The sequence below is a fragment of the Pagrus pagrus genome (assembly GCF_965226575.1).
Source record: "Pagrus pagrus genome assembly, chromosome: 2".
Classification (NCBI taxonomy): domain Eukaryota; kingdom Metazoa; phylum Chordata; class Actinopteri; order Spariformes; family Sparidae; genus Pagrus; species Pagrus pagrus.
In genome coordinates this window covers 6,367,193-6,392,432 of record NC_140186.1, presented here as the reverse complement: position 1 = coordinate 6,392,432, position 25,240 = coordinate 6,367,193, and the positions used below count along the sequence as shown (strand labels likewise).

General features: G+C 41.8%; 2 protein-coding genes across 3 annotated transcripts; one reads left to right on the top strand and one right to left on the bottom strand.

The window, feature by feature from the left end:
- Positions 1-733: 733 nt before the first annotated feature.
- On the top strand, positions 734-17,585 carry LOC311273213 (MICAL-like protein 2). Its single transcript, XM_084380159.1, has 16 exons — positions 734-1,091; positions 4,117-4,165; positions 6,175-6,316; positions 6,404-6,591; positions 6,806-6,933; positions 7,155-7,865; positions 8,933-9,138; positions 9,677-9,743; positions 10,540-10,667; positions 10,882-10,946; positions 11,618-11,741; positions 11,856-11,958; positions 13,224-13,297; positions 13,374-13,488; positions 13,875-13,921; positions 15,907-17,585. Exons 1-16 carry the CDS (start codon positions 949-951, stop codon positions 15,981-15,983), a joined length of 2,367 nt encoding a protein of 788 aa, XP_084236285.1. The 5' UTR covers positions 734-948; the 3' UTR covers positions 15,984-17,585.
- A 2,959-nt stretch (positions 17,586-20,544) lies between these two features.
- Positions 20,545-24,384, bottom strand: LOC311273263 (uncharacterized protein). Of its 2 annotated transcripts, none has more exons than XM_084380226.1 (2): positions 24,121-24,384; positions 20,545-22,578 (listed from the first exon to the last, which is right to left on the bottom strand). In XM_084380226.1, the coding sequence occupies exons 1-2, from the start codon at positions 24,292-24,294 to the stop codon at positions 21,739-21,741; spliced, it is 1,014 nt and encodes a 337-aa protein (XP_084236352.1). In that variant the 5' UTR covers positions 24,295-24,384; the 3' UTR covers positions 20,545-21,738. The 2 variants fall into 2 exon arrangements, with proteins under 2 accessions (XP_084236352.1, XP_084236353.1); XM_084380227.1 differs by having other exon boundaries at positions 20,545-22,572.
- Between the last annotated feature and the right edge of the window lie 856 nt (positions 24,385-25,240).

Genomic DNA, 25,240 nt, shown 5'->3' with positions numbered 1-25,240 from the left:
CCTAATTGACTTCAAATCTGCAGATTATTCTGCCAACACACTGACATGAAACAGGCCCGGAGAAAAACCAGAGCGTGAGCCAGTAAAACAGTCTTTCTTGTCTCTGCTGTCGGCTCCATGAACAGAGCATGTGTGCAGGTGTCAGGTAGCTCGGTGAACAGAGACACCGCCCCAGCCTCCTTCAACACAACCTGCGGGACAGGACGGGACAGGCTGACTTACACAAGGAGCAACACCACACCTGGTTAACTGGTTTCACAGTTTATCCTCCATTAGCTCCTGAAATAGCTCCTGAACATTACATATCGCACATCGGCTGCAACATACGACACATGCTCGCCTTTAGGGGGTGACTCAGGACATACCTTCAGTTTCGCTTGTATGTTTGGGTTTCTGAGGGGGAGTTTGTGACGACATGGTCGCACACAAATTACACATGTTGGGGTTTTTTTTTGTGTTTTGTGATTTGAGTGTCTCAAATCCGGCAAAAGGAAAAAGTACAATGCAATCCCAGGAGGAGCTATAATTAAAAGTTTGGACTTGGATCTGACAGATCTTATCTCTGGTGGCACACACACACACACACACACACACACACACACACACACACACACAGAGGGTTAACAGAAACACAAAGGCAAACTGAGCTCCACCCATGCAGCGTCACTGTCGACCTTTCACAGGTGTCACATCCTCAAGAAGAGGTGATTCCCACGGACACACACACACAGACACACACACACACTCCTGCTGTCTGCCTGTCTGTCACTTCCTGGATACAACGTGTGTCCAAGCTGCTGTGGAAACTTTTCACAAGTGTGTTGTTGCTGTTGGAGGAAGGAGGGACACACACAGAGAGAGGAGGAGGAGGAGGGGGGGAGCTCTCAGTGAGGCTACAGCCGCTCAGCCGCACTCACGCTCGGATCAGTCCGGGATCAGAGCTCCGGGATGTCGGCCGTGAAGGCGCTGCAGCAGTGGTGCCGGCTCCGGTGCGAGGGCTACCGGGACGTGTCCATCACCAACATGACCACGTCGTTCAGGGACGGCCTGGCTTTCTGCGCCCTCATACACCACCACAGACCCGAGCTCATGTGAGTATGGAGACGCGACGAGACTGAATGAAGTTGTTGTCAGTCAGAGCTGCCTGTTTCCTGACTGTTTCCCGGCTGTTTATGGAAGAAGTAGTCCGGTGGTTTGTTCCCGCAGCTCGGTGGCTGGTTTCAGCAGTTGTTTGATGAAAGGGAACAAACTTCAGCCTCATGGGTCTGCAGGAAAACCAGGAGCAGGAGCTCAGCTGAGGACTGTGGAGCTCAGAGACTGAAACATGAGCCCTCAGCACAGCTTACCTGACAAATGTGATGTTTGTCCTAATGTCTGTCAGCCCTGTTGCTCTGTGTTTATATTATCAAGTGCAGAGATGTAGAAAAATATATATGAGAACAAGGACACAACTAGTTAGAGCCTGATAATACATCAGTTGGATGATATAATATGTTGCAGTCATGAAAACTTGTCTTTTAATTGAAAATAAAGCAGAAAAAGACACTTAAAATAATTTATGAATGTTTAATTCGCAGTATGCACCACTGTTATTCGAATCAACAGCCCCCTCGAGCGGTTGTCAGTTGTCGCCCTAGCTAATGTTGCTAACGCCAGCTAGCAAACTCTAACGTCTTTTCGCTGTCGTTTCAACTTCAAATTGTAGTAATGATGTTGATAATTTGTTCATTTGTAGGTTTATATAAAATGTCATTAATATGGAGCCATACAGGCTGTGAGCTGCTAATAAAAACCTTCTGAGACTTGTGCGGCAAACTTAACGTTGCTAATGCCAACGCTAAAGCTAGCTAGCAAACGTTAGCGTCTTTTCAACTGTCTAAAATGCGGTTACAACATCAGCGTGTCACAAAACACAAATTGTAGTAATTATTTTGATAATTTTGTTCATTTGTAGGTTAATATAAAATATTATTAATATGGAACCTGACAATAAAACGCTTCCAGGACATCGTAATGGAAACTCTTCTGCAGATTAATGAAAAATAAGACTTGGCGTTTTGTGCTATAAAGTGCAAGGACTTTGAGCGTTACAGTTTTGACTCCGCACCATGACCTGTGCGGCAAACGTAACATTGCTAACGCTAGCTAGCTAGTCCTGGAGGGCAGTGCAGTATCCTGGGCTCATATTGTAAGTAGAAATGAGCCGTTTTTACGCCTTTTCCACGATTCTTGATCGCTGACGAAACTCAGATACCACCTGATGCCAACGGTGTTATACTTTTGGCCCATAAAGTTTGTTAGAAGCTGGAACCAACCAGAGTTCATACACAGAAACAAACATTGCGAAAATGTAAATTCACAATCATAACAATGTTTTTTAATGAAAAAAGATACTTCTATTCTGCACCTTTCTACAAGCTCTGTTGATGTATTATTTTTGGATATGATTCGTCTAAATTGTTATCAATATGCCCATTAAGTTTATTGTAAAGCTTTAAAATATTACAAGTGTTAGATGTTCACATTTGAGGGATCGTTGCAAAAAAGAAAAATGTGTATTATTGCAATATTTGTACCAGCATCGGCCCCAAAAATCAGTCGGACTCTTTAATTTATCGCCATTAAGATGTTAAACTTCTAAATATTGGATACTTAGTTGTCAAAATGAATCACTTCTGAAAACTCAGTGTTAAAATGTAGATACTACTTGTATATTTATAAGTGTGACGACCTGCTCTTCAGATAGATGAAGAAATGTCTACCTGTATGTGGTCCGACCTGCTCCGTCACACTAAAATTCATGTTAGGAAGTAACAAGTTGTACATCTGTTCATCTGGATACGTGGCTAAGCGGTCGAGCTGAATGGAATCAATCATCAATTTTTTGCTTCCAGAACAACCACATATTTTGCATACTTCAGTAATAGGTTTCTACATTGAAAGCGATCGGCCTCAGGCAAAGAAAGAGCACTTCACGTTACCCCAGAAGACTTTAAAGAAGTGCTCTTTAAGTGTGTTTATTCTTGTAGTCGTAAATCAAAGTTGCACAAACCTTAGCTGTTCGTAAGACCTCATCCTGTTTAGGGCTGCAACTAGTGATGTTTATCATTACTGAAGAATCTCTTGTAAGGAAAAATACTCAACACATGTTCCCAGAATCCACAGTGATGTCTTCACATCGCTTGTTTTGTCTTACGAAACCCAAAGAAATTTAATTTACAACGATATGAAAAGGAGAATTGCAGCAAATCCTCACATTTAAGGAGCAGGAACTGGTGTATGTCTGTAATCTTTGCTTGATAAACATCTAAAAGGAGTTATTAATGATCAAAATTCAGTATATTGACAAATCAATTAATCAGCTAATCATCTGAGCTCTTCCAATCTCTGTGCCCCCTGTTAGTTATTATCAGGATTGAAGTGTGTGTTCGTCTCCGGTGCCTTGATCAAGTGTTTGTTACTCAGCGTTTTACAGGAAACTAAAGAGGACGTGCCTTTTGTTTTTTTCTGTGCCAGGACATTTTGATAACTCCTGGGGAATTTCCACCAGGGAATAAGGGTTAATATTTTGTACTTGACAGCTGCAAAAGTGGCGCAAGATGGTCTGATTAAGACCCGTCAGCGTCAGACTTTGGTTTAATTTCTTTAAATGTTCCAAAGAACTGACTCATCCTCTCGAGTTGAACATTGGCCAGATTCACACAGAGACACCTGGTTTTGTTCCAGAGGCACATTGTGGCACGTAGTTTCAGTTTAAGAGGAGACGCAGCTGTTCCAGTCATTCCCATTCCAGTTTTTACCTGCAGCCATATTTCATGTTTAGCGGCTGAAGCACTAAATAAAGGTTAAAGGCCTCAGTTCACTAAATATAAACACTTGTGGTGAATGCAGGCTGATTTTTCTGTAAAGGTTTCATTGTTGTGACGCGCTGACTGCAGACATGTGACACTGTGTGTAATGAATTTGACAAGTCATGCCGTCGCTGTCACGATATACGTTGGTGTGCATGACTAAATGACACATGTCGGGCCTAGACTGTCTGTAAACAAACGGATGAGGAAGGGAAGTTGGATGTTCACGTGTTGAGTTACTCATTTTTTATCTCTTCTGTTGCAGCGACTTCGACTCACTGAAGAAGGAAAATGTCTATGACAACAACAAACTGGTAAAACATGTTTATATTCTGCATTTTGACCTCGTCCTGACTCAAACTCCTGTTTCCTGTCTACACAAAGGATTTCAGTATAACAGATTTCTTAATACTGATCATTAATCTTCCAGTTATCAAACCTTGCCAAAACTAAAATATTTCAACAGCAACAGGCTGGTTTTTCTTAGAAGACATTCAGGTTCCCCAGAGGATGATCCTCATGATAAAAGGTTCCTGGTGCTGTTCTAGACGTCGCTATCCCACCGATCAACAGGTGGCGCTAACATTTTATGTATTTAACCTTTATTTAAATCTCGAGGGGATCATTGAGGGCAAGATATGCTGCAGTGTGCCAGCATAGGAAGGGAAGAAGAAAACTACAAGCTAGCGAACATTGAAGTGAACCATGCTGAATCTAAAGACGTTTGCAAATGTTTTATGAGAAAAGAAATGCGTTCAACACATTTGTTCGACCTGAAGAAAACACATAACGTGTGTGCGTTTAGCTGAAAGCACCACTGTGCCACCAGCATGACTGTAGAAGTCTTGTGTGGATAATCTAAATTGAAAATTACATTAGAGCTTATACTGCGCTTGACATCAGGATTAGTTGCTAACTATGAAGAAGAAATATCAGGTATTGTCAGGTACTTTTCTTTTTTACAAAGCAGAACATTTCTTGACACAGGACCTCGTACCTAAAAAAATTTGATTTTTTTGTAAATATCTGAACAATACCTTGGTTTGGACACATAAACATGTCTTAACCCTTCTTTAATAACCAAAATACACCGAACTGCTCAGTGTTAAAGAACTTGTTTGATAAAATGTCCAAAGTTAGTAAAGTTTGCAGAACTCAAAACAAAACTCAACGCATGAACGTTCATTCTTGACCTGAGAGGTATTTTGATGAACTCTGGGAGGTTTTTACAGACATGTTTAGCTATTCTGACATTTTAAAGACCGATTGATAAATCAGTCCAAACAAATAACCGATCTGATCTAATCGATGATGAAAGCAGCTGTTACCTGCTGCAGCTTGCAGCGGCTTCAACGTGTCTGTTGGCTCTGGATATTGCTTCAGCAGCACAATGTTGGGTAACAGGGAATTTGCAACATCCTAAAGCGTCACTGTTTGGACGTAAGTCTTTGCCAAAGACGGAGTGTTTAAAATCTGGGCACTTTGACGTTGGCTGGTTTGTTGCATTCTTCACTTTCATTTTCTCCCGGGAGCTTTCGTTATTGGACTCTGAGCTCCGGGACTCACAAAAAGCTCAACATCACAAACTTTTTTCAAGTAGAATAAAAACCTACATTAGCCGTGATTATGTGACACTATTCATGTTCTTCACCGAAACAAAGCTGAAACCACAGGCTGTTAAATATATCAATCTGTAAGAGATTAAAGGGCCGTAGGGCACAGCAGAGTAAACAGTGTTTTTATGGCTCCGTTCATCGTCTGATTACTGATTAAGTTCTGCCTCTGGTGCTCGTTGGCCTGTCTCTGCTTGTTTTGTTTCTTTCTGCTTCCATGGAATCGCTGAATGGGAATCTGGTTAGGAAATTCCTGACAGCCAAACTACTCTTTAATCACACGAGGTGCAGATTCAATCTGTGCTCAGAAATATGAAAGTGCGAGCTCTTCAAAAGCAAGAGATGCAGGGATCAACATCTGTCGACACTCTTGTCTTCCTCAGCGTCAAAACATGCTGACTTTGGCTTAAACTCTCTCGAGAAATGTAACCTCGACTCTGGTAAAGTAAATAAAGAAAACGCAACAGAAAACTTTCTCCGGGACACTCACTGTTTCAAACATGCACTTGAGTACTAACATCGAGCAGCAGAGTTGTTGTATAAAGCGTGCTTTAATGCAGAATGTTTTTCATTTGGGTCTCACAAAGTCAGACGGTGCTTGTAATGTGATTTCATTGGTCCATTTCCTTCTTTGGCCGCTCGGGCCTAGATTCTCAAAATCCACCCCGAGTTTCTCCTGTTCTGTTGGATAAAGTCGATGTTATTTGCAGGCCTTCAACGTTGCAGAGGAGCAGTTGGGTATCCCAGCTCTGTTGGATGCAGAAGACATGGTGGCTCTCAGGGTTCCCGACCGCCTCAGTATCCTGACATACGTCTCGCAGTATTACAACTACTTCCACGGACGCAACCCGAGTGAGTATCAGCGTGTCCCTGGCGTCTCCTTTGCCTTTGTTCCTCTTCTCCCTGTCGAACCTGTCTAAACATTTATCTGTGCTGCAGTTGGTGGTATGGCAGGTATAAAGCGCCCGGCTGACGAGCCGACAGGGGAACCGTCTGGGAAGAAGAACCAGCCGGTGACGGCCAAGGTGTTTCCCTCGTCCAAACCTGCCAGAGAGAACAGTCCTCCCCCATCATCCAACATCACAAGGCCCGCTCCTTCCCCAAAACAAACCAGAAATGTCAAGCAGGTAACCTTTGCTGCTTGAATACTTTACACAAGCGTTATAAATCACATTTAAGAGTCCAGAAAGTGTAGAAAAGGCTTGATTTTGGCTGTAAAGGTCTGTTGTTTCTGTACCAAACTGCTTTTACAAAACAAACCAATATAACCAACATTGTCTCAGATCAGTGACGACAAGTAGTTGATGATGCCTCTCTCCTCCTCTCCTCCCCTTCTTCTAGGACGTTCTGGTTGAGAGGCCCAAACAGACGGGCACCTTAAGCAGCAAATGTGCGTCCTGTAACAAGCACGTTCACCTGGTGCAGCGACACATGGTGGACGGGAAGCTCTATCACAGGAGCTGCGCCAAGTAAGGACCCACGAAAATTAATTTAATCACAGCTGATCCACATAATCTATATGGAGTCGAGAGTGTGCCACCAGAGTGATTATAGCCGTTTTTAGTTTTTAATTAAATCAGTGAATGGATTGATAAATCTGAAAAAGCAATTATGACTTGATTTAATTAAATTTACTTTTAAATTATGCATTAAAGTGTACTCGGCACTCAGTTGTGCTTCTGTCTTTCAGGTTGCTGTCGCCTACAAACACATCTGCACCTTTCAGAGATCTACCCACAAACACTCCAGTTCCCAGATTCACTTCTCCACCAGACTCCACAAAAACCAGCACCAGTACTTCCACAAGTACTCCCTCCAGACTGGGACCATCATGGCTGACAGAGAAACCCAGCACCCCTCCCAGCTTCTCCAGCACCTTTTCTACTCCCTCCCGGCCTGCTTCGAGTCTCTCTTCCTCTGCTAAAGACACTCCGACATCTTTAGTCTCCAAACCCACTCCTTCACCTTCACGGACTGCTGCTGAATCCAGCTTCACCACAACCACTACTGTCACCCCCAGGCCCACCCCTGCTCCTCGGTCCTCAGCCACAGCGGCGAAGACGATGCAGACCAAGTTCAAGTTCTTCAAGTCAGAAAACAACGCTAACGATGGAGAGAAAAAGACCACGACCGCCAACATCGACGTAAATAAAGGGAGTGGGAGCGGTCAGCAGGCCACAGCAGGTCAGGCTGTGACTGTGGTGGTGAATGTTGGTGGCAGAAAGGAAGCGAATGTGAGCTCGAACACAGGTGGTGCAGGTGGAGATTCAGGAAAGGTGGGCGACGGCAGCAAGTCAAAGGCATCAGCAGCAGCCTTCATCTCCAAGAAACTGACTGAGGAGAACAACAATAACAACAGTAAGCCATCGTGGACAAATGTGGTGCTGAAGAAAACTGACAAGTAAGTAATCCAACTACACACAGACACTCAGGTAGACTTTATAAGAGCGGCTCTGCTGCCCTCTGCTGGTGAGCAGTAGCATTTCAGTACACAACAGAAAGAAGGTTCATGGTCTGCTGGAATTGATTGCCACTGCATATTGTTCAAGAGAATATGAAAGATTAGTTAAAAATGTTTTTAAAACAGTATGTTTAAATATTTTAGGAGCTATAATTCAAATGTGCTCGTTAAACTTCAACAATTATATAAGAAATAAAAATGTTAATCTGGGTGAAGGTACAAATCCCACTTGGCAGAGGATGTGAAATGTATTTTATTACTCTATTTTCTTGGAATTAAATTTAATGAAAGTGTAGAATAGATACTTGGGAACAAGTACTCAGGTCTCCTGTGTAGAAATACTCGTTACTTGAGCAAGTCCTGCATTTAATTTAGTACAAAGGTATTAGCATTAACATATACTCAAAGTACCAAAAGTAAAAGTACTCATTATGTTTAACTGCATATTTCAGAATAATGTATATTATATTATTGGATTATAATAATACTTTAATGTTGAAGCTGGTAAAGGTGTTTTAACTACTCTTTGGTGTATTTGCTGGGTAGCTTGTGAATTTCCTCTTGGAGGTGAATACATTTTTATGTTAATCTATGAAATTACTTCATGATTTATTTGTCAATTATATGTGTTAATATTAAACTAAATGTTTAAAGTAACATGAAACTAAAGTACCAATTTGCCTTTGAATTGTAGTGTGCTAGAAATATAAAGTAGCAGATAATGGAAATATTAAAGTAAAGTAAAACTTTGTACTTTAGTATAATATAGTACTTTGGTAAGTGTACTTAGTTGCCTTCATCACTGTACATTTAAGTACAGTTTATATGTACATTTTAGAATGAAGATGACAATTATGTTTTTCTTCTGAAACCGTGATTTCGATGGTTAATTCAGATGAGCTTGTTTTGTTTGTTGTGTTTATGTGGCTGTCGTGTGTGTAAAGGAGCTTGTGCTGGTGCTAATGGAGATCGTAATAAAGAAATAACATGACTTCTCCTCCAATCAGACCTTCTGTAGTCGAGACTCCAAAGAGGGAGCCGGAGGCAGTCAGAGGGAGAGTGAAGCTGAAAGTGGACCCGTCGCTCCGCTCTGACCTGAACACTCCCGACACCAGGAAATCTTCTCCGAGCCCGGCCGGCAGGAGCGGACTGAGAGCCAGAACTCCAGAGAGAGGAGCCTCAAAGCCCGGCGCTGCTTCACCCAACACCTCAGGTAGAACTCAGCCACGACATTAAAACTACTGATGGCTACAGTGAAAAACATTGATTATCTTATCAGAATGCATGTTGGGAAACCTCCTGGTATTCATGTGGATGCCAACTGACACGCACCACCCATGTCAACGGCACTCCCCAACAGCAGGAAGTCACGCTCAGAGCTGGCCTCCAAACTTCCCACATCACAATGTCCTGGACCAAGTGTGATCAATGGAGGCCCAGCAGCACATTACAAAGCCTTTGTAGATCAATAAAGTCGTATTTAATTGAACTAAATTGAACTGAATTTAATTTAATAGAAGTAATGTACGTGTAGAGGAGCTCCTTGTTCCTCTGGTGATTATTTTCCGGCTCCTCTGTGAGATTTACTGTTGGAATCAGAACACACAGCAGGATGAGGCCAACGTGAACCTTTATGTTCGACCTGCAAATCTCTGTATAGCAAAACAATAAAATAGGAACAGACATCGCTGGTCGATGGGACGTTGAAAGTGAAAAACGCTAAAGTTTAATTTGATTTCTTTTTTTCTCAGCAGCATCAGAAAATCAGTCTCCTGCAGGCTGGAGATCGAATCTGAAGCCCATCGGCAAAGACGCCAAGTAAGACCTGATTTATTGTGATTTTACTGACACTGACTTTTTCTGTTTCGTCTAATATTCTGTTTCCTGTTAAAGAAATAATCTATTGTCAGCTGAAACTAGGACCCCTTGGGTGTTCGTTACCTCAGAAGAAGTCTTTCTACAGCAGCCTAGAGCGGACAAACCAAACACTCAAACGGGCCTTCACGTTTTTTTGTTTTTTCTTAGCGTGGGGGAGTGTTAGACGAGGGGTGTTCAGCTCGTTACAATCTGCCGCTTCTCCACTAGATGCCACTAAATCCTTCACGCTGGACTCTTATTCTTTACTGGCTCACTTCCTGGTTTCAAACCTCCAGCAGGGATAATCTGAACGTGGGCGAGCTCACAGCGCATCAACATCATCAAGCGTTAACTGTATGAGCGTTTTTTTTTTTTCCTTCTCCCCGTCGTCCTGTCCATCCATCCATCCTTTGATCTTTCATCCATCTATCCAACCTCTCGTCCCGCAGGAAGCCTGTACCTGCTGCTCCTCCAAATGGCCCGGCCATCATTTGTAGTCGGAGCGTTCGGTCTCTCCTCTTCCGCCACATGCATGCAAAGCCCCAAATGGTGTCAAGACGGAGTGGAGTCCTCCGCGGTGCAACATATGCTCCCTGCTCAGAGTTGCTTTCCCCAGATGACCTTCCCCTCCCGCTCTCATGAATCAGAACTGTAGCGAGACAGAAAAAGGGACGACTCGTAGGAGCAGATAAATCGGCATTAATTAAATTCTGCCTCTGTTTTTTCTCTTTCCTGCTCGTCCTCCATCCGTCTACAGACCGGCTGCTCCTTCACCCTGGGCTAATGGAGCTGGAAAGTCACAGACCTCAGAGCTTTCTGTCGGGCCTTCTCCCTCCCCTGGTCGCCCCAGCTCGAGCATTTCTGTCACTCCACCAGCACCAAAGGGTAAAATGGTCACCTGTGTTGTAATGTTGGTCTGTTTAAATACGGTTTAAACAATAATTCCTGTGTACGGCTACCTTGTTCCTTATTCATGAATATGTTTCTACAAGAAATGGTCTAAATATAGTTACATAAATATTAACGACACCTCTCAGGGTTTCTTCCATCTTTTGTCTTTGTTTTGAACACTATTTATGTTTATCTCTTTCTATTTCAGGATTCCTGAATGGTCAGGAAGACCTAACTGCGAATGGTACCAAGTCGGAGTCAAAGATTTCCAAGGTAATAAACCTCAGATGGAAAATAAGTTTGCTTTAGCTTCTGTCACATCATTTTAAATTGAATCCTTTGAGGACGAAGTCATAATAATCATTTAGAAGATGACAGCTTGAGCCAGTGGATGTCAATCATCCATATACTGTGTTGTACAGTTTTACTGTGTAAACTCTTTAAACAGTAGCTAAAGCATTTTAGCCATCAAGAAGGTCGAGTGTGAGGGATTTAGTCACATCAAGCAAAAAGGTTGCAGACTGCAAACAACTGAAGACTCCTCGTCTCACCCTCCCTACAGTCTCTCTGTTGCCAGTGTTTAGTTTGTCCATTCTGGGCTACTGTAGAAACATGGCCAAGTACTTTTCTGCCTAAAAGTAAAAAGTACTTTGTCAGGTTTAACCAAACTGGGACCATACATGGTCTGGTCACTGGCAATCGACCTAGTAAGAACATTAAAACCAACACATTTACCAAGTATACACTAATTAAACATAATGAATATTGTATTACATTTCTTCCAATAAAGTTTTCTATTTCTGCCTCTAAATCCCTCTAAATCCTTCCCACTGGATCTTTTATTAAAGCATTTATTCATTAATGTAATCACGTCATATTTGGGTCTCTGAGATCACTCAGTAATGTGCATCCGTGTTCTTGATCCGTTTGTGTTGCGTGTTCAGACTAAACCAGACTACATTCACAAAGACGAGATCATGAAGGAACTGCAGGACATCGAAGACAATTTGAACGAGTTGGAGAAGAGAGGAGTCGAGATGGAGATGAGGCTCCGCAGCTGTGAAGAAGGTGAGATTAAAAACACACAGATATGAGCCTCATCGTTAATAAACAGGGAAAAACCGGCAGGTTTTAGAAGATGGCGCGTGTACAGGACTGACTGTGCGTGTGTTTGTGTGTCAGAGGGTGAAGATGACTCTCTCATGGACGGCCTCATGGTCGAGTGGTTCAACTTGATCAGGAACAAGCAGGTGGCCATGCGCCGGGAGTCTGAACTGGTCTACATGTGAGTACACACACACACATACTTAGAGAAGGGGCATGCCACTATTTAGCGATTAGTGAAACAGACTTGTGGCCAGAAGGTTGACAGTTTGAATTCCCAGTGTCCTCCCACCTCCGTCCCACAGCAGGACGTCCTGGAACGAGACAGACTCCCCCCCCCCTGCAGGCTGCAGTGGACAGAGAAGTGTGAAGCAGGATGCTGCTTAACGGCTCAAATGCAATTATTCTTTTAAATAAATGAAATGTTCAACTCCTTCAACTAAGCCCATCACGATAATCACATCACGGACTTATCGATGTATCTACGTGACTTTGAACATTGGTGCTGACCTCGATATCGCCCGTTGTGTTCACGATGTGGTCGCCAACATTTTTGCCAACACGATGCCAGAATAACTCGCAGGGTTTTCCCCACCATTATAGGACTTGAGAGCAGCACTTAACGGCTCCTTTTGCATTTTATTTAGTGATTTGGTTGTAAGGTTAATTTTATTTATGTTTTATTTATGTTTTTTAAAGTCCACTGCTCTTTAAAAGGATATACATGAATTATTAGACTATTAATGATTATTAATGACAATATTAATGGCAATAATACTGTTTATCGCAGTTGTTTATGGGATATATACAGTATATCGTCCCACAAAATGTAGTTATCATGACAGGCCTAATCTCAACCAAGGCAGAAGAAGAAAAATCTCTTTTAATAAAAATAATTTGAATCCAGATCTACATTAAAATACACACATTGTGGGATTTATGGAGAATAAGTTAACAGCAGAAGTGAGTCAGACGCTGAGCTCCCTCCACTGAGTTATGGGCTTTTTAAAGCTGCTCTAATTAATATTTTTTTAATGTTAACAATGAATCAAACCCACAAAGAATTATCATCCACCTCACATCAAACTGTTTTAGCGTCTTTCAGCTTATTGTTTTGGTTCACAGGAGTGAGGAATGAGTCCCAGAGTCTGGAGATGAGTTGAGCATTACTGCAGTGCTGCAAGGAAAAATCCCATTGGCCTTTTCTTTTTCTTTTCTTTTAACCTCCGGGTCAGCCTCATACGATAAATCATCTCTGCAGCTTATTTATTATGGCAAGGCTGAACATCTGTTAATATTTGATGAACCTTTATTTTTGTATTATTCACTTAATTTGCCAGAGCTTTTAACTTTATCTCATGGAAAATGTGTTCAGGCAGTAATGAGTATAGCCCAAATAAAACTGCGGCAAAATAAAAATTGTCAATATGTTGTTTGTATGTGTAGCGGGAGGACCCAGGACCTGGAGGAACAGCAGCCCAGCGTGGAGCAGGAGCTCAGGAGACTGATGGACAAACCAGGTGAGGATTTGAGGGGTGAGAGCACGTTCAACAAAACATGAATCAATCAACTAAAGATGTGTTTGTGTTTGAGCAGATCGTCTGAAAACAAGCTGGGACCGCAAGAGAGAAGAGGAGCTGATGGCCAAACTGATGGAGATCGTCAACGACAGGAACGCTATCGTGGAGGGTCTGGATGAAGACAGGCTCAGGTGTGACTTGTTGTTTTTAACAGGATTCTGCTCGCACGAGCTCGACCGCACGTCGAGGGTATAAATATCATTTTTTCAAATGGATTTGGGATTGAGATCCGGCAAATTTAATGTGATTTTCCTCGGCCCGTGATCCGCCCCTCCACGTAGTTTTCGTGGAAATCGGGGCATTAGTTTCATCTGTAATCCTGCTGACAAACAGACAAAACAAACCACTTGAAAACGTAACGCCTTCGGTGTCGGTTAAAAATTATTCGTGTCAGAGTGAAGAGCCAGCACCAAAATGTGTCACTGCCCCGGTACTTACAGACTGATCTACCGTCGGTGTAAATACAGTAAATGTACGAACCGCTGTTAATCTGTGTTCACTTTCTGTGTGTTCTCAGGGAGGAAGAGGAGGACGAGGAGCTAAACAAGATGATGAAGACTTTCAGTGAGTGTCTCCACCACCTCCACAGGCCGTCTGACCCTCCCGCCGCTCTGTTCATTAGTTATCTCAACCCCGGTGTCACTGCAACTTAGTTGGCTTATAAATTATCCAATTGAGGATTTCCATCATGGACGCCTCTAATTGAAGTAGATAGAATTCTCATTGTGGTTTATGCGAGTGTGTGTGTGTGTGTGTGTGTGTGTGTGTGTGTGTGTGTGTGTGTGTGTTTGTATGTGTGTGTGTGTGAATGTGCTGCATTTTTAAGGGTGCCACTGGGCTGATGTTTTCATCTCATTTGATCTAATGACTGCTAATGGAAAAAGCATCAAACAAAATGCTCCCCCCTCTTTCTGTCAGCAGCGTTTCCTATTAGACAAATGGATAATGTAGCTGGTTAATTTGACCCTCTGATAGAATAGAGTTAAAGCCGGCTTCATTTGCAATTCATGACCGCGAAAGCAGGGCTGAAATTGAGGAGATTTATTGAACTTCAGCGAAAAGGTCGTTATGCTACAGCGAACGAATGCCGACCGTGGGCTAAAGACTAGCCATTTCAATTTAATGTATTCATAAAGTTAATGCCAAAGTTTCACAGTTCATTTCCCGCTCCGAGTCATGCAACACGCGTGTTGTATCACATGAGACAGACGCTACGCAAGGAACACAACTTTTGGATTTGCTGGCAGCAATAACTCAGTCGTAGCTCCAGTCAACAGGTAAACTGACTCTGAATCAGTCCATTAATAACTTAAACTGCATTAAACTGTCAAGGCAGCAGAGCTTCAGCTTTGTGAACTCCCACAGGTGAAACAGACCTAGCTCACGAGCTAAACCGGCTACAAACAAACTTTTGTTCAGGCCTCTCTTTTTGCTTGTGATAAATAACTTTCATATAAATACAATAATACATGCAGAAGTGCACCACGGATATAAAAGGTGATCATTTTGAGAGAAAATGCATTTGGCTAGAACTGAAATGTTGACTGTTCGTGAAGCGCCAACTTCTCTGCGCGAGTGACTTTTTTAAGAAAACACCCTTAGCTCCGATGTGTAGCGCTCCTGCAGTGATGTCATTGCCTCATAATTAAAGCTGCATTCATTTTTTTTTGGGTCATTTTGGGTCAGAACTCCTCTACAAACTATAAATCATACACGTTTTGAATATTATGGGCTAATAAAGATGACACAGCTAACATTTTTAGCAACCACCTGCATGCCTTTTTAGCTAGGCTACATATCCGATAGACACATTAACAAGCAACATTAGGTCATATCTGTCGCACAATGTGATTGGGTAGTAGCAGCGGGTAGCATCTGGTTACCATGGAGATGACTGAAACCTTCTGGCGAGGCATATATTGATAATGTTGCGCTGCTCTATACCATAAATCAGGCTTAACGCATTCAACAGAGCTGAGTGGAGCTGCAGAATTGAATGATAATTAGATCCATTGTTGATATAAAAACATTGATTAGCTTTTCATTTTTTATTACTTTTGCAAGAGGTAACGAGGCCCTCTTGTGACGTCGTAGCTCAGAAAATATTTCTGATTATATAAAGTGGAGAAACACGGGGAAAAAACACTGTATCGAACCCAACGTGTCAGGCACTTAGGCTCCCATAATATTTACATATATATATTTCTTTTGTTTTCTTTTTTACTGGAAATACTGCACTGTTTACTGCTAAGGAAAATGCACGCTCACAGCGGAGTCACCTGATCGACTGAACTGTCCAGGATCTATCAGAAAGCCGTCCACGAGTATCTCTGGAAATTAAAGTCAAACTAGATCAACACAAACGTATGAAGCTTTTAGCGTTTGTGCTTTTAAATTGATCCGAATATCTTGTTTTTTAATGAATCGAAAATGAAAAGATGTTATACACCTGTTATGTTTACCTGTGTGTCACCTTTTGACTAACCTGTCCTCCTACTTCCCCTCTCTCTCTGCCTGTCTCTCTGCCTGTCTGTCTGTCCGTCTCTCAGACATAAAGAAAGACAAACCGAAGAAAAAGTCTCCGATGTCCAAACTGTTCGGCTGGGGGAACAAGAAGGAGGGATGATGCTCGGCGAAACACGCAGCGCCGCCGCTCGCTTTGATGTTTTCTGCTGCTCTTGTTGTAGTCTTAATGTCAGTGTACTCAGCCTTGTGATTCATGGGATAACATGGATGTGTGTGTGTGTGTATGTGTGTTTGTGTATACAGTATGTGTGAGTGAGTGTGTGTGATCTGTCATTTTAAGCGCTTATAGAAAAATGCCCTTCCCTCTGTCGACTGCATCACTCAAGATCTGACGTTACCCCTGCCACACACACACACACACACACACACACACACACACACACACACACACACACACACAAACACACAGACGATGCTGAGGGGTTAATGACTCACCAGCCGTGATGTGATTGGGTTCAGTGCTCCAGTTGTTAGTTTTAATACCCTTCTAGTTTTAATCTGTCTACTTAATGCTGTCAAACACACACACACACACACACACACACACACACACACACACACACACACACACACACACACTCACACTTCCTCTCCTTACACAGCAATGCTAAGATGCTAATATGAGTTAAAGTTCAAAGGTCAGACAGCTGTTTTCTGCTCTCTGCTTCTGTTTAAGTGCAGACTACATGTGTCTGGTGACTGAGGGTCGCTCTCTGACCCTGTTGTCGTGGATTACATGTTGAATGCATTTCTCTTTTAGTCTTAAAGGTCTCGCTCTGTAGTTTTCTGTCAAACACGGGGCTCATTTTTCTCAAGACAACAGCAAGTTTACTCAGAGCGCTGCCCTTTGATAAGGTGACACGTATTGTTTTTCTTTACTTTTTAGACCAGTGGTTTCCAACCTGCGGTTCAGGAGGAAAAAAAAACATTTTCTCTCATGAATTACAGGATAATTTAATATCTCCAGGCCTCAAATTAAGAGTCTGAGAGGGAATAATCCCTCTTAAGCTGAACTTGTCACAGCCTGCAGGTAAATACAACCTGCGATGAGTGTCGTAAGTACCGTAGGCAAAGCTTTGTAGTAGGAGCGCTGTGAGCCAAACAAGATTGGAAAACACTGTTGTAGACACACACTCATATGTGCATAGAGCGTCTGAGACCGTTGGGAACAGCAGAGCACGCTCAGAGGTTCACTTATTAATGATTTAGAGCTTTAAACAACACATGGAGGTCATTCAGAGAAGATGATCCTCTGGTTTAAAGCTCCAAATCATTAGTAAGTGCACCGGTACCACTTAAAAATAACCTTTTTTTTTAACATTAGACACTCACACAGGATGAATCTTGTGTGTGTCGTTAGCTGGTCCATATTGGATCTGTATTTCTACATGTTTTAAATGCTTCCTCTTTAATTTGTGTGACACAATCTATTACTTTTTAAGTTTTAGTAATTTTTCACAGGCACTGAAGCAAACTTTAAAATCTCTGTGTTGGGACCAAACACAACTAATTGGTACAGCACATAATTTAACATTGTATATATGTTGATGTCATTGTCCCCTTTTATTCCCTCATATCTCAGCTGTATATATTGTATAAAGTTTACAACCGTGTGATCGTTAAACGGAGAAACAGGACTGGATTTTAACACAATAACTGTAATAAATGTACTCACATTTTAATAAAAAGGTGACATCCTTAATTGATCATGGTCCTCTATATTTACTCATATGGAAATAGAATAGTACATAACTTTAATGGCGAGTTAAATTATTGCTAACCTTAATTTAACGCACCTCACCTGCAGCAGCTCGCTCAGGAGGAGGGTTTGTTCTTTTATTTTGCCTTCCAGAAACTTAAATGAAACGTAAACTTGTGTTGTGATGGTTTTTATTCAGGAACGGCGATGTTTTGATCATCTTCAGGATATATGCAGGATTTATCTTAAAACAAAACAGGGATGATGCATTTTCTCGGTGCCACCACCAGGAGGCAGCATGAGACTTTCCATGTCACTGGAGCTCCAGGTACTTAGCCTACAACACTCAGCTGCTTCAGTATGTTTGAAATGTAGAAGTGACAAACACACTAAAAGGTTTAAACCCTGGTGTTGAACAAAAGACGCAGATTTTTTTTCAGTTTTAAATTTGTATTCTAGTTTTCAGCCTCTGATTTTTCTTTTATTCTGAAAACTGCAGACAGACTTCACAAGTCTCTACAACTAAGTCTGTTTTGACCTCTCTAGTGAAAAAATTACATAATACATGTTGTCATGTATAATTCTTCTCTCAGAGTTTTTACGGCTGCAGATGCTGTTGAAACTCTTCATTCAACAAAGTGAGGACAATTACGCCAGTTTCACAGCCAGGTTTCATAAATCCTACCAGGACAGTTTTTATTTTTTATTTGTGAAGCTGAAAATTACAAATCACAAAATTGCCTCAAAGTGCTTTACAATGTGTGCAGCATGCAACACCTCTGTGATGTGTTTTAGTCCCTCAAGTTATGCTACAATGACAAGAAAAAGGTTAATATTTACTATAGAGCCGGGACTAACAATTATTTTCATTGTCAGTTAATCTGCTGATATTTTTCTCGAGTAAGTAATCCTTTATTCTATAAATTGTCAAAAAAACTGTTAAAAAAATGCTCATCACGAGTGAAGACGTCCTCAAATTGCTTCTTTTGTCCAAAGACTCTTCATTTACCGTCACAAATGACAAAAGAAAAATAGTATATTCTTATATTTAAGAAACTGGAACCAGCAAATGAATGATGAATTTCCTTTTGATCAACTAACGGATTGATGGACTAACTGCTGCGGCTTTAATTTGTTAGAAGAATAAAGAGGTTATGATGCTAATTGCTCATGTAAGTAAAAAAGTAAGTATGCACACTGACAAGAAGCGTTTTTGTCTTTTTAGTATGTTTGTTTTCTCACCTTTTACTGTTGTTCCCTTTTTTTCCTTCTGCAGCTGCAGGTCCCTACAATCACCACAACCCTTCACCTTACTAATGAGGGAATTGTAGATTGGTTATTTAATGAGAATAAAATCATAGGCCTTATTATTTTTAATGTTTGAGCTTTCAAAGCAACAAAATGTAACTTCCTGGAGAAATATAGTTGATTGTTGAGTCTCATGCGGTCGTCATGGGTCAGATGTCAGTATTTAACGACCTGGGGATGAGGCGAGACAATCAGCTGTGTCTTTATAGGAAAGGTTACATTGTGTTGCTTTAACACACAGAGAAAATAACTATTTTATCTGCATCGTTTTCTTTTTGTTGTCATGTGGAATATGTACACGTGCAGAAAAAGACAGTTTGGCTGCTAAAACAGCTGTTTCATTTATTGCAACAAGACCACGAGCACACGAAGCTTCGAGAGACGAGGTCAAACACACACGATCGTACGAACACGAGAACAATTTCTCTCTGCTACAGTTAAAATATCCAGTTGAGAAGAGGAGAAAGAAAATAATACAATCAAAGAAGAAAAAGAGTCGGGAAATTGACTTTTAGCTCAAAGTTGTTGTTTTTTTTTTATATATCTGTTGGTGTGAAAATACAAAACTGTAATCTTTCCCTCTCTAAAGCCGACATTTGTTCCTGTTGTTATGTGTGAAAGTGTTTGTTGATTCCTCCTTTAAAGCATGATAAAATGTTCCACCGCCGCGCCGCTGTGTGTCTGAATCAATCACGTCTCCGCTTGACTTTGGAACATGTTTATCTTTGGGGGTGAAAATGTGCCTTTACGTCGACTCAGCGAGGCTCATTTATAATGTGGGAGACCGGAGGTTTCAGCACAAGACTGGAAATATACCTTTGAGGTGGTTCATTTACATAACACAGTGGGGCCCTCGCACATCCTTCACACGGACTTTTAAACAGTTTAGTGAGTTTGGGCTCCGTTCTGACGGCTCGTATCTGTTTAATCCATGTCAAAATAGTGTAAAGTCCACATTAGCATACACTCAACCTGTTGGTATTGTTGTCTCACGCGCCTTTGTGTTTCTTTTTCCTCGCTCTTTTTAAAGGTTTAAAAGGAAGCTGTGTTCATAATTTGACACACTGCACACTTCTCACTGTTTCCTCTTCATCCCTTTACCGGCTGTGTTCAGCTCGGTCTTTTCACACCTCCAAGATTTTATGGTGTCTTCAAGTCAACTCAAGTGAACTTCCTCTTTTTTTTTGATGAATTTAGATGGTTAACAGCTTCTCCTTCCTCTTAGGGGTGGGTGAGTTGGCCAAAAAATCATGTAAATCTAATATCTATTACATCGCAATCACAATCCACTGTCTATGGATGAACTGAGACTATAGCCAGATTTAAAATGGCCTATGAATTTCTCCATTTGCGCCATTAGGACACGATATTACATTAAAGATTGAGATTAAGTTCCTCAACTGCTCTGCTGCTAGCTGAAAGTCACATTGCATTATTTATGTCACCCAAAGAGGAGCCACAGGAAGCATTGCCATCTAGTTGGCAACGTCACTCGATTAGTTTGTTCATGCAGCGTGGATCTACTTGTCCACGAGGTTATCAGATTATCAATCAGTCGTATATCTGAAAGTTGCAAATTCCGATTACATTGACCTCCATCTTTGTTATAAAGGAAAACACACGTACGACGACTTACTTCATGATATTTATTAAACTACTGAGGGACATGGATGAATAAGGACCACCAAGTTTATACACACACACAAATATAAGAATGGATGACTGAATTAATGCATAAATTAAATTATAAATAAGTTACTGCTGACAGAATTAATTAATTAAAAAATGAACATTTGATAAAATCACTTTCGGATCATGGCGGCTGCTGAAGGTTCAGAGAAGCAGCTGGATGATGAATCCAGGCTCAGACTATCTGAGGCCACAGAGGAGACACACAGCGTGTGTTCTTTGGTCTTATTGTGTTCAAAGATGATACATGGGGCCAAAAAGTCTTCAAAGTAAAAATGTTAACTACATAACTACAAACTTCATACTGGTGATCTTGTGGCCCAATGCATGGACCTGAGCTATATGCTCTAACCTCAGAATAGCATTGTCTTTATCATGGCCTTACTATGATTCACACTATTTGAAAACTTAATTTTTCGTTGTTAAGAACAACAAAGTGGAGCACGTCTAAAACAATACATGATAATATCTGTCAGATCAGAACTGAATACTTCTGCTAGTTAATATCAAATACAATTATGTTGAATTGGCATTTTCTTACATCATTGTGTACAAATTCTTTACTAAAACTCATTAGATCTGAAGGATCAAATATCCACATTTTAGTCGACAATTCTGACAATGTTCCGACAACAAAAGTAGAGGAGCAGGGAGCACAAACCTCTGAGAGGATGCTAACAAAAGCAGTCTGTATCTGAAGAGAAAACAAAGTGGCTATTCCTCAGTGGGTGATAGGACGAGGGTGGATTTCTTAATACTGTTCCATGTCTTTCCTCACGTTCTTCCCGTCTCTGATAGTATTTAGTTACTTTTTATATTCCCCTAAATGTCCCCCCTTCAGATCAATGTAGCAGCTAAAAGAACATAGGGCCGATGAGGTGAACACTAGTGGGACACCATTTAGAGTTTCTGTTAACAGATACAAAGAGATTAGATAAAATACGTAGAAAAAAAAACAACAACCTTCTTCCAGGACCCTCCCACCAGCAGAGTGGTGGGTATACGCAGGGTCTGGGCAGCATAGTGTGTGATCTGGCAGGACTTTGCGCTGTGTGGGGGAAGATGAGTACGTAGCTGTAGCTATAAAAACATAGCGGTATACATGGTGTTAAAGGTGCAATATGTAAGAATTGGCCACCTCTGAGAATTCATACTCCAATCAAATAGTGGACGACGTGTCATCCAGAGTAACCACTAGTTGCTTCTGTGAAATGTTCAGTGATTTAGTGTGAGTGCATTTGTGAACTTTAAGCGAATAAAGATGAACGAACGTTCTCTCACACTGGTCACATCGGTACGGTCTCTCTCCAGTGTGAATACGCCGGTGCTTTTTTAGATCACCTGAAGACGTGAAAGTTTTCTGACAGTAGTCACAACAGAAGGGTCTCTCTCCGGTATGGATACGTTGGTGAACAGTTAGCGCGTCGCCGTTAGCGAAAGCTTTCCCACACTGGTCGCACCAGTATGGTTTCTCTCCAGTGTGACCACGCTGATGGCTGATTAATGAAGATAACTGAGTGAAAACTTTGTCACAGCGGTCACAGCTGTAGGGTTTCTCTCCGGTGTGGACGCGGCGGTGGACTTTCAGTATGCCCGATGTCGTGAAAGCTTTCTCACAAAAGTCACAAATGTATGGTTTCTCTCCTGTGTGAGCGCGTCGGTGGACTTTCAGTTCACTTGATGATGTAAAGGCTCTGTCACATTGTTCACACAAATGCGGTTTCTCTCCAGTGTGAACACGTCGATGGCTGCATAAACGAGTTGAAGTGGTGAAAGCTTTCCCACACAGCTCACACCGGTACGGTTTCTCTCCAGTGTGAACACGTCTGTGGTTTCCTAGCTCGCCTGATGAAGTGAAAGCTTTCTCACAATGATCACAGCTGTACGGCCTCTCTCCAGTGTGAAGTCTCTGATGGATCTTTAAAGATCCCGATGATGCGAGGGATTTGTCACAGAACTGACAGTGGTGGAGTTTAGGCTCCGGTCTTCTTCTCTGTTTCTTGACAAAAGACAGACACACACAGAGAAAGAGAGAGTGAGTGAGGTATCTATCTAACCATAAATTACATTTAGAGCATATATGTTGAATATAATGTGGAACATAATGTGGATCGTGTCCACACAGCATTTTTTTCAGCCAGAAAACCTCTGGCTGTGCGCTCAGAAGCTCTATGAAAACAATATCTTGACAACATCCTCTGTATGATCGACACTGCCTCTATGTGGTTCACTATCCATTTGTTTTTTATTTGACATCGGGGCATCAGAACAAGGAGGATGTGGGTGCATGACATGATCTACAGGAGACGAAACTATGGTGAATTATCGCTTAGGCCAGGAAAAAGGAAAAGAGTGACGGTGATATCACCAGCAGCATGCTAACCAGCCACCCCAGTTCAAAGCTCCTGTGCTAGCAGTGTAAAAAACACCAGCACTCCCCCACCTGCCACCTGAGCTAACTAGCTAACAGCAGCTACAGTTAGCAGCAGGTAGTGTTACTCTAATGATACGCCGCCCCCTATTTGTTTGGAGTATGAATTTGACAGCTGGCCAATTGTTACATATTGCACCTTTAACATGCTAATGGAGGTTAGCATCGCGACCACAATAAAAGTATATCCAATTTTAGTTATATTTAAGTTTATTTAAACGACACGTTTTTATTCACATGTGTAATGTAAACAACATGTGTGCTCATATTTACAGGCATATACAGTATTTAAAATGCTCTTAATTTAGGTTTGGGTGATGTCTGCCAAATTGGCATACGACGATGTCTACAGTGAAACAACCTGATGGACGATGACAGCGTTGTTTATGAATCTGAGGCAGTGTGTCCCCTCAGTGTTGTCGTAAGGCAGCAGTTGCTTATTAGCTCACCGCTGTAGCACTGAAATGAATATCCAACTGTCTCACCCTGCAGAGGAAGCTATCTTCCATTACCACCGACATACATCCTTGTGGCAGGTTGTTTGAAATTTTGACACAAAGAGCTTCATTTTTACTGCAAATATATATCGATCCCAAATATCAGTTTTAAGTCTACTTGATATCTAATAATCGGTAACACACATGCATACACCTTGATGTGAGAGCACTGAAAAGGCTATTGGATATGAAGTGTCATCACTTCATTTTATCCTATTAGACATTAATCAGCTAGTGTGCAGTAAGATGCTTAGTGGTGGTGACGTTTAAATCATGCGACCGGATTGTAGTCTGTTTATAACCTAACGATAGCTTTTTACTTCTAGCGATTTAATGTAAGCTTCGAGAATCACAAAAGTGGTGTACATCTGTGAATATTATCTCGTCGAACAAAACATGTAGGTATCATTAGCCTGTGTTTGCCACAGATTTTATTTTTCGCCGATATTCCCAAATCCAATGGAGAAATCCCACAGGCTTGTTGACGTGGGAACGAGGGCGATGCTAACTTCCGGGTTGGCCTACGACAATACGTCACGGCTGCACCACTCTATATCCAACCTAAAACTAACTTCACCGCGGTTATTCAGTCAAACAGACTTCAAGCAGTTACCTTTTCTGGAGAAGTCATCCTGTTTTTCCCCACTCGGCCGTCTCGCAGGCACAAAATGGAGGCCGACTGTTCTCCTTCTCCTTCTTCCCACACCGCTGGTGTGGAGGGACGGTGCTCCGCCAAGGACGTTGCACTAAAACCTGGACACGGTGTTGGAGAGGGAGCCCCATTCATGACGAAGAAGGCTGCACAGTGGCGACTTCACGGCTATAAAATCACCCGGAGCTTCCGTGTTGTGGGCACTTCCGCCCGACGAGCCGGCTAACTTCCGGTTTAGCGCCCGGCTAACTTGAATCGAGATCAAATGATTTAATCGTAAGGCTCTTTTAGACTTTTAAAAATTTCCAAATAATGATGTAAAACGAGTGATTTCACGGGTTGTGACGCTCAAAAATAATAATAAAAAAAAATTAACAGCCGTTAAAAAAAGTTGGGCCCCAGTGCTTCACGTGACGATGTAATTACACCGTTTGGCCACTACGACGTTGGCTTCAAAAGCGTGGCGCTGTTGAGCACCCAGACTCCAAAACCCAACCACTGGGGCCCCATCCTGTCTTTTCTTTCAATTAATTGAGTGTGTGTGTTGACATAACTTTATTTCCAAAAAAGAAAACATTACGTTAGCAGAAACATACAAACACATAACATGACTGGCCTATGCGCTCGGCTCTCTGTCGAAGAGCCACAGCTGTCCACCAGGATGAGGAGCTCCTGAGCCTGACCGAAGAGGATGACGGAGACCCGCTGGCAGGTAGGCTACCTGTTTGTGTCTTTTACTTTTTTTACCCCTATTTCAAACACACTTTTAGCTAACTATTTCAACCCTTTAGGCCAATTACAGGACTAATTGCTCGTTTTGGTTCAACCAGAAAAACTCAATTGACACGGCCAGTTAAATAAATTATAACCTGTCTCCTGAAATTTCACACCTAACACGGTGAATTAAGAGTTTAGTTCGACCAAATCAGACTCAATCAGAGATTGTTGGAACAGTGAAAACAAATTAAGGTGTTTTTGTCAGGTGTGAATGAAGTCAGTTTCACCATAATAAAATGACTGTTTCTGCAAATGGAGTCTGGTGCATTTGGCTGTTATGTGTTGGCTGTTATTCTTCATAAAA